We start from the raw sequence: 10164 nt of genomic DNA, 5'->3' as shown, positions 1-10164 counted from the left end.
ACGCACCACTTTTGACCAACACTGCTATTGAATATGTCATTATTATCATTTTAAAAATTTAAGTGACGGGTAAAAATAGATTATGACCGGATTTTTATGACCTTGTCAGTCAAAATGACAGACAACGAAAAAGTCTAGCGCAACCTCTGGTTGGCACATAGCCTACTGTGTGTATGTGTATTGACTGGACTACATTTCCATGGGTCTGCATTCTATATATATTATTATTATTATTTATTTATTTATTTTCTCAAACTGCATTTTTCCATCCAGAGTGAGGGGGCACACTCTAAATATATTAAAGTGATATAGACATCTTTGAGTGAACTGTGAGTAAAATTCAAGTATCTTGAGGCCGGGCTGAGTGTCCTCATTTTTAGGAAATCAAAATATGGTCACCCTAACGTTACGTGAGCGAGTGACAGTAACGTTAATCTTATTTATGAGCGCTGAGAAGTGTACTGCTTTAAGATGGCGACTGTTTTATTAACGCTGCCGAGTCGGTCATTTCGCATCTACATTTGAAAAATGGATTAAAACGTGTTTTCCATTATTAAATAACCAGTTTTTAATTGGGGAACAGGAGACGATTCATTTCTCATTTTTTGCTAACACAAATAAAAACAAAAACCAGAATTAGGCTCATTTTCCGTTTCTTGTTTTCCAAAATTAGAAGGAAGAACGAATGGCCAAAAGGTACTAAAAACAATTGTTCTGCCTATGATTTATTAATTGGTTAAACAAAGTGTTTAAAAAAAAAAGACCCATTTAATCACTTTTTAAAAATTTTATTCAGCACACTTGATACATTTCATACTTAGGAAAAAATATATACGAAGAGCTTTATACAAAATACTTAATATAGATTAAAAACTAGAATACAACCAGTATTTTCTCTCCATTTCCCTTTGGGAAAGCAAACAGGAAGTAACTGGGAGTTGGCGTTTCAAGTGTCAATCATGATTAAATAATTACAAAAGATTGAATGAGTTAACAATTTTCCTGGTACAATATTGCTATGCAATTTAAATGAAATTAATTCATTAAAAAGCATCTAATTCATCAGATTAAGTCCCATCCCTAGACGTAATTTATATTATGAAGCATTTTTGGCATGAGAAGCTATTGATAAAAAGTTGGCAAATAACTTTTTAAGACAGTCAGTACTACATGTGACATCACGGGGGCGTTCACAACGTCGTACGCGAAGGCGGCATCTTGGCGGCGCTGGAGTTCATGCTATTGAGCACGGCGTGGATACGGAAATGTAGACGCGACTCCATGTTGTAGTCCTTGTAGTCCATCCTGAAATGTGTTCATTTTAGCACGATTTCAGAAGAAATTTGTGTTTTTTTTTTTGTTTGTTTTTGTAGATACTCACTTGGCGCTTTCAATCACCAAAATGGCCTTTTCAATGTCGCCTCTCTGCTTGTGCAGCAAGCCCAACTCGTACATGGTGAATGGCACCAGGTAGTTGTCATGCTTCAGGTCACTTTCGCTGAAAAAACAAACAATTGACCGCAATATTTAAAGGAGCCTTAATTATTGCACTACATTTAAGAAATGATTTTTAAAAATACTTCTAACATGGTTCTCAATAGTTAAGCCTAGATTTTTCCATTTTAAGAGTAATTCCTCTGCCCAAGAGAGGACAGGCTATGCATGATTTGTATCAGGTGGTGTGGCTCAGTTGTAGTCGTTCCTTAACCCAGAGGACTGGATTCAATTCTCTTCCTTGATGAACTCGTCTAAGTATCCTTGAGCAAGATACTGAACCCCACGTTGCTCCTGGTGCTGTATCACCAGTAGGTGGATGAGGATGTAGTGTAAAGCGCTTTAAGGGCCTTGAAGGTGAAAAGCCGCTATACAAGTGTAACTCCATTTACCATTTTATTTGATTTTACATGATTTTATCATGTACATGTACTACAAGTGTACTACAAGTACTTGTACATGCTTGTACTACAAGTATTTGTATGTACTCCTAGTACAAGTACTTGTGCTTGGGCGTACTTGTAGTACAAGTGCTTGCGCGTACTTGTAGTACAAGTGCTTGCACGTACTTGTAATACAAGTGCTTGGGCGTACTTGCCCCACAAGTACTTGCGCGTACTTGCCCCACAAGTACTTGCGCGTACTTGCCCCACAAGTACTTGCGCGTACTTGCCCCACAAGTGCTAGTGCGTACTTGCCCCACAAGTACTTGCGCGTACTTGCACCACAAGTACAGTACTTGCGCGTACTTGCACCCCAAGTACAGTACTTGCGCGTACTTGCACCACATGTACTTGCGCGTACTTGCACATGTACTTGCGCGTACTTGCGCGTACTTGCACCACATGTACTTGCGCGTACTTGCACCACAAGTACTTGCGCGTACTTGCACCACAAGTACTTGCGCGTACTTGCACCACAAGTACTTGCGCGTACTTGCACAAGTACTTGCACGTACTTGCGCGTACTTGCACAAGTACTTGCACGTACTTGTTGTAAAAGTACTTGTGTGTACTTGCAATACAATTAGTAGTCTGTACTTGTACTACAAGTACTTGTGTTTGCACGTACTTGCACCACAAGTACAGTACTTGCGCGTACTTGCACCACATGTACTTGCGCGTACTTGCACCACATGTACTTGCGCGTACTTGCACCACAAGTACTTGCACGTACTTGTTGTAAAAGTACTTGTGCTTGTGTGTACTTGCAATACAATTAGTTGTCTGTACTTGTACTACAAGTACTTGTGCTTGCACATACTTGCACAACAAGTACTTGCGCTTGCGCGTGCTTGTAGGACAAGTACTTGTGCTTGTGTGTACCTGTACTACAAGTATTTGTGTGTACTTGTAGTAAAAGTACTTGTGCTTGCGTGTGCTTGTACTATAAGTACTTGTGCTTGCGTTTGTTTGTAGGAAAAGTACTTGTGTTCACTTGACGTAAAAGTAAGTGTACATGCGTGTACTAAGACAAGTACATGTACTAGTACAATGAGTACGTGTATTTGCGTGTACTTGTACTACAAATACTTATGCTTGCGTGTACTTGTAACACAAGTATTTGTCTGTACTTGTAGTCAAAGTACTTGTGTTTGCGTGTACTTGTACTACAAGTTCTGAATGTTAAGATAAACTCACCTGGATATGACACGGTTGAAGCAGACTTCTGCCTGGTCGAGCTGCCCCAACTGCCTCAGACACAAGCCCTTGAGAAGTTGAACTACGCACTGGTCATCCAAGTGATAGTCGGACGGGTCTGTTTAATTCAAAGGATTTAGCATTGACATTTCATTCTAAATTTAGATGTAAAAATTATTCCAGCACTAAAACCAACACCTCTCAAATGCTTCATACGCTTAATGAATAAACTGTAACCTTTGAAACTTTCACTTGAAGTTTAACTCTTTCAGTGCTGTTAAATCTCCTCACTTGAATTATGTTTGAGCTCCTCCTCCGCTTTCTCCAACGTAGTCAGGATGTTTTCCGTCAAGTCGGCGCGTTTTCCGACGATGGTGAAGCCGTTCCACACGTACATCATCTCCTGCAAAACGCACAATATTAGTCCGAATATCACCAGCTCAATTTAATGAATCGTCCTCCTCACCAGGGCAGGTACGACCAGTTTCCCAGGCTTAGAGGAAGAGTAGCGCTGAGCCTTTTTGGCCGCAAACTTCTCCGTCGGGATGGACTTCCCGGCCATCTTTAGTCTCAGACCGTCCACTTCCCTGAAAAGAACACGACTGTCACTCCCTGTAATCAAAAAGTGGAAGTTGTCTCCTTTTTGAGTACCTGTATAAGTCCACCACATTTTCACCCAGTTTCTGGACCTCCTCCTCTGGGAGCATACTCAGTATGGAGGCCTTCTGGAACACGTAGACGGACTACGAGTAAAGAAGAAGATGAGATGCAAATTGGGCTCATTGACAAATACAGTCATCGATTATCAATTTAATTGGCAACTATTTTGATGGTTGCTGAATCGTTCAGAGACTTTACATACTTTATATAATATGTACTGTTTAAGAAAAAAAAAAATATTATCTCTATATTTTATTATTTTATTTAATATTAAATAAAAAAACATTTTTTAAAATTAATTTCAGTTAAAAAAGTTAAAAAAAACAAAACAAGAAATATTCTCTCTCTGTTTTATTATATTCATACATACATACGTGATAAATATAAAAATAACAAAAAATATTTTTTAAATTTAATTAAAACTATTTTCAATTAAAAAAAACAACAAAATAGTAAATATTCTCTTTTTTTATTCTTTTATTAAAAGATTTTTTTCCTTTTTTTAAATTTAAATTTAATTAAAAGTATTTTCAATTAGAAAAGAAACAGTAAATATTTTCTATATATTTTATTATTAAAAACGGGACATACTCTTTTTATTATATTATTATTATTATATTCATTTATTTTATAATTTATATATCTATATATTCTTTTTTAATAATAAAAAAAACAAAAAAAGAAAACCACTATCTTTATTTATATTCATTTCAAGCTACTTGAAATTAATTATACTACACGAGTTAATATGTTGTAATATTTTTTTTCAAATATTAATATTAGAAATATTCTTCTTTAATGTTTCTTTTTTTTAACTTAATTAAAAGTACTTTCAACTAAAAAACAGTATTTTCTATATACTGCATTTTATTATCAAAAATTGGAAATACTATTTTTATTAGATATTATTATTATCATTATTATATGTTTTATTCATTTGTTTGTAATTACATACAGGTATATATGTTTAATAATAAAGGCAAAAACAAAAACCACCATAATTATATGCATTTAAAGCTATTTAAAATTATTCACGAGTTAATATGTTCTAATTATTTTTTTCAAATATTAATATTGGAAATATTCTTCATTAAAGTTATTTTTTATTTTTTATTTAATGAACCTGATTATTTTTCTGATTAATCAAGGTGATACGGGGTTGGACAAAATAATAGAAACACCTAACATTTTGCCATCATATTCATTGAACATAATTGTTACAGAATGGCATGAGAAATATTCTAATGAAGTGGAGCATCTCGTATGGCCGGCACAATCCCCAGACCTCAACATCACTGAGCATTTAAGGTCAGTTCTAGAGATTCAATTAAGACGTGGATTTCCACCGCCATCGTCTCTAAAAGCGTTTGAGGGTATTCTAACTGAACAATAGCTTCAAAATCCTTTGGAAACAATTCACAAGTTGCATGAATCAATACTTCAGAGAATTGAGGCTGTAATTGCCGCAAAATGCAGACCTACACCATTTTAAATGAGTTTTTGTGGATTGATTTTTTATGGTGTTTCCATTATTTTGTCCAACTCCTGTATTTGCACCTGGAACACTTGATATATTTAATTTCAGCACTCACCTGCGACCACTTGCTCTCCTTGCAGAGCAGATCGGCATAATGATAGGCTTCCCTCCAGTTCTGTTCAAAAGAGTAGGCCCACATCAGTTCCCAGTAGCACAAGTGGTGAATCTGGCGCCACTCCTGCTGGGCCGCGATACAGGCCAGAAATTTTTCCTGAGCCTAAACACGGAAATGCACTATTAGAACAAAAGAAACTAGCCAAAATGAAGTGAATCATGTTAAAAAATCCTTACAAATCGGATGTTTCCTTTCAGCAAGGCAATTCTGGCAACATAGAAAAGCATAAGAGCTCCCTGTGAATAAAGCAGATTAAAAGATGTATCTGTGAAACTAACTCAATGAATGAATCATGAAAATCTCATTTTTCCTGTTTATATAGATATTACATTATCTGAAATTTTTTTTAAAAAAAGTTTGAAATGAAGTCAATCATGTTAAAAAATCATTTTTAAAAATGCCTTGTTTATCTATTGTAAAAGATTTCGATAATTTTGCAACCTTGTGAAAACACATAACAAAATGGCTCAGTGGCGCCCCCTTGAATTTTTCAAAAAGCCCTCACCTATTAGGTTTTTTTCAACGTAGAGCGAAGAAATTTGGGGAATCGATACCTTGTGCGAAACTGCTCCAAAAACTCTTTTGCACCCATATTCCAAACCCAACAGGAAATCGGGTATTTTGGATTGAATGCGAAATTTTCCTAAATTTACAGGGTGCACATTTGAGACCTTGGCGGCTAGGGAGTTAGTTGGATCGTCCTCAAAATTGGTGAGACTGTTCATGAGACATATGAGATCTTAAGTTATCTAAATAGTGAGTTTTCTTTCTCAGGCCTGACCTGGGCTGGGTTCCAAAGTCGGCCATTTTTTGGCAAAACGTCAAATTCAGTAAATGATCAATAACCCCCTGATATAAGGCTCAATCTTATGCATATCTGTCATGCATGTGAGGTATCCCAGCATGAATACAACCGTATTGAAATATTACCTATTAGGTCAGGTGCCCACAGTCGGGAACAGGAAACGCCCTTTTTACGAAACAGGCTCCTCCTCCAAGTGAAAAACATCAATTGACCTCAAACCTGCATCAGGGGAGCCTTAAGACATGTGTTCAGGTGCCCGATGAAAAATATTGAGGTTTCGTTGAAGCAGAGGGGTCCAAACAGCAAAGTGAAAAGGACTGAAGCCATTTTGTCTCGCCACAAATTTTGAAGTCATAACTTGGCAGACATACAACATATCTGTGCCATACTTCCTGTGAGTTAGACGGTAAAGTGTCCTGTAGGAGTCATTTGCATCAACTCCGCAGCGCCAACTAGTGGCAACAAAAAGTCACTCATTTTATTCATACATGTCCAGTTCTTTTCAGTTAGGTCATTGTAGTTACAACACCTTTTGTAATCTACATTTTAAGGCCCATGTCCACATGTCGTTGTCTGTTGCCGTGACGACCCTTTGTGCGCCATTAAAAGGAAGTAGATTCCTTCAGGGACTTAGTCAGCTTATAGAACCACAGAATTTGGCATACTTGGTCGAATTGGCCAAATGAGAAGATTCGTTTTGAATTAGGGCGTGGCTGCTCAGCTCAGTAGCGCCTCCTTTTATGTAGGACCTTCTTCAATAGGGTTTTTTTCTCCTAGGTGTGTAAATGTATTTCTAATCCCCACAAAAGTGGCGAGTTTCGAGCAAGTTAGGTTCTAATGAGATGATGAGGGGGAGAACGATCTGCCATCACCCTGACCTGCGTGCCATCCGAATTTGCGTGACATCCGTGTTGTGCCAAACTGCGATGGCCCGTTCAGTCCTGCTTGCAGAGTTTTATTTATATTTTTAGTTGTTACATTCATATTTTATTGTGCCCATAATTTTTCATTACATTTTTAAAATGTACTGTATTTCTATTTACTATATATATTTTTTAATTCATGATAAATCAAAACCTCTTCGTTCAAATAGAAGCAAACCAGTTGAAATTTTTCAATTAACATTTCAAATGAATTTGATTTAATACATTTAGGGGCAGTTTACATGCCGACTCTGCGACACGAAGAAGCAATGACTGTGTTACGGAGTGGCCTCGCGTTCGTATGGTGTCGGCGAAGACGGAAGCCAAAGACGCAAACCTTGGAATCCTGCTTCCAAAGTGGAAGAATTCGATTGCGGGGGGCTTGAGAGGGGCTTGCTCCGGATGCATATCAAAAGCTCCCGCGGCGCGGGACCACGCCGATAACGTCAGGGCTATATTTTAAATTTAAATAGGTTGAATGCTTCCATTTTTGTGCCTTTTTGAACAAATGAAAATGCCATTGCTTGGAGTGGGCGGGCATGTTGTCTTCCAGGCTGAGGAGGTCAAAGCGCATCATTTGCTGTCGCCTTGTAAATCTGCACTGCCCCCTAGGGCCTGTGATGAATACTACATAGTTTTCATGCGGAATTGCGACATTGTTCGAATGGAGATGGAACCATATAAATGCAAACATGAAATTTTTCGTCTTCTCGGAGAGTCACCATGTAAACGGCCCCTTAAATTGAGCTAATGGCCACAGCACATACTCTGTGAATGCTATAATGCCACTGGAGTTTTGCATGTACAGTGGGGCAAATAAATATTTAGTCAACCACTAATTGTGCAAGTTTTCCCATTTGAAAATATTAGAGAGGCCTGTAATTGTCAACATGGGTAAACCTCAACCATGAGAGACAGAATGTGGAAAAAAAAAAAAAGAAAATCACATTGTTTGATTTTTAAAGAATTTGCAAATCATGGTGGAAAATAAGTATTAGGTCAATACCAAAAGTTCATCTCTATACTTTGTTATGTACCCTTTTTAACGTAACCCGTTATGTTACGTCCTTCGACAGACAGCTCTTTGGTCTTGGCCATAGTGGAGTTTGGAGTGTGACTGACTGTGGTTGGGGACAGGTGTCTTTTATACCGATAATGAGTTAAAACAGGTGCCATTAATACAGGTAACGAGTGGAGCCTCGTTAGACCTCGTTAGAAGAAGTTAGACCTCTTTGACAGCCAGAAATCTTGCTTGTGTGTAGGTGACCAAATACTTATTTTCCACTCTAATTTGGAAATAAATTCTTTTAAAAACAAACAACGTGATTTTCTGGTTTTTTTCCCACATTCTGTCTCTCATGGTTGAGGTTTACCCATGTTGACAATTACAGGCCTCTCTAATCTTTTCAAGTAGGAGAACTTGCACAATTGGTGGTTGACTAAATACTTATTTGCCCCACTGTATGTACAGTACTATATACTATAATATAATTATTAAGCTTACATTGGGAAATCTTTTCGCGTAAGGTTCCAGCAAAGCCTCGGCCTCGGTCAGGTCCACGTCGCCAGAACCTAATGACAGATAAGAGTTAAAAAAACAAACAACAACAAAAAAATGTGTTTAAACAGAGAGCTGAAAAAGTTGGTCTTTACCCAGAATGACTGAGATGTAAAGGTGAAACATAAGCAGAGTTAAAGTGCTGAGAATCGAGCGTAGACTGCCGCTGGATGCGCCGGCTCGCAATTCGGACAAACCCAACTCCTGTAAGTCAAAGCAAATAAATATAGAATAGACAACAACAGGCTAAATAACGGTACGGTATGCTAACGTTACATGACGCGTAAACAACAAATATGATTTAGAATATGATTTTCTTTTCGGTACCATGTTGAAACAGAGGCCTCGAGCGCCCTCTTGTGGTTTAACGTGAAAATAATATGTGAAATGATATAATCATGTGTGAATAATTTCACACGTAAAGCACACCAGAGTATAAATCGCACCCCTGGCCAAACTATGAAAAAAAAACTGATTTATAATCCGGAAATTACGGTAATCATGTATAATTATTAGAGCTGTGCGATAATATCATCTACTTGATAATATTGTCTGATATAGGCATTTAAACTAATATCAGAAAACATAAGTTTCCGTTTTGCGCCAATATGTACGCTGATAATAAAACGAACAATAAATGACAAGTAAAAACTCATCACATATAACTAATGCGCCACCAGAAAGAAATAGTCACTAAGAAAAGTAATAAAACACATACACGTGTTGATAAAATGGCTGCCAAGGGACAGACAACAACTTCCTGGCTTTGAATGAGTTTTTTCTTCACTTTTAAACATCGAAAAATGAAATTCTGTGTTTTTTTCAATTTATTACACTTTGTTGTTTCTTACTTTAACAGAAGAATTGTGTTGAGGACTTACCCTGTCCCCTGAGAATCCCAAAAACTCCATTAGTTTGAGGATTCTACTTGGTAGCAGAGAAAGCATCTGGAATTTAAAACATAGAAATTGAATTTCTGTTCACCATCTCAAGGATTTGTTTTAAGTATGAGGGCTCTTACCAAATTAAAAGATCCAATTCCCATGCTGACACCACCCTTAAAGTGAACATTTGTACTATTTTTCTGCATTTCCAAATTGTTGTGAACCATAACTTGACACTCCCTGCGAACAGTCGATTTGATATTTTTTAAAAAGATCAACACACGCAAATATGAGTCACACTTACTTGAAGATCTGATAGCTATTTCGGATCCTCATGCCTCCCTTGATGAACCCGATGATGCTCTCGTCCAGGAAGGTGAGCGCCGCTTTTTGGAGCAGAACTTCGGCGTAGCACAGCTCGGCGTGCATTTCCTCTGAAACGCAATGCGAGTGAACAAGTTGGCCTGGTCAAATTTCTTTTCGTACAGTGTTTTACTTTGATAACCCTACCTTAAGCCTAAACTAAAGACTCTGGATGAGTGTAACAT

General features: G+C 37.4%; 1 protein-coding gene across 4 annotated transcripts in view; it reads right to left on the bottom strand.

Moving 5' to 3' along the window:
- Nucleotides 1-802: 802 nt before the first annotated feature.
- Nucleotides 803-10164, bottom strand: part of LOC130920340 (tetratricopeptide repeat protein 39B-like) — a 17959-nt gene continuing 8597 nt past the window's right edge. For all 4 annotated transcript variants that reach the window (XM_057843478.1, XM_057843477.1, XM_057843476.1 and 1 more), the window contains 13 exons: nt 9921-10050; nt 9754-9856; nt 9614-9679; nt 8828-8936; nt 8679-8746; nt 5623-5682; nt 5387-5548; nt 3786-3877; nt 3601-3721; nt 3426-3537; nt 3135-3252; nt 1382-1498; nt 803-1305 (listed from right to left, as the gene is read on the bottom strand). In XM_057843478.1, coding sequence (XP_057699461.1) covers nt 1191-1305; nt 1382-1498; nt 3135-3252; nt 3426-3537; nt 3601-3721; nt 3786-3877; nt 5387-5548; nt 5623-5682; nt 8679-8746; nt 8828-8936; nt 9614-9679; nt 9754-9856; nt 9921-10050 — 1373 coding nt within the window. In that variant the 3' untranslated portion in view covers nt 803-1190. The remainder of the gene's footprint in view (nt 1306-1381; nt 1499-3134; nt 3253-3425; nt 3538-3600; nt 3722-3785; nt 3878-5386; nt 5549-5622; nt 5683-8678; nt 8747-8827; nt 8937-9613; nt 9680-9753; nt 9857-9920; nt 10051-10164) is intronic.

Source organism: Corythoichthys intestinalis, chromosome 8 (genome assembly GCF_030265065.1).
Source record: "Corythoichthys intestinalis isolate RoL2023-P3 chromosome 8, ASM3026506v1, whole genome shotgun sequence".
Lineage (NCBI taxonomy): Eukaryota > Metazoa > Chordata > Actinopteri > Syngnathiformes > Syngnathidae > Corythoichthys > Corythoichthys intestinalis.
Note: the sequence above shows the minus strand (reverse complement) of the source record. Positions and strands in the feature narration are given on the sequence as shown.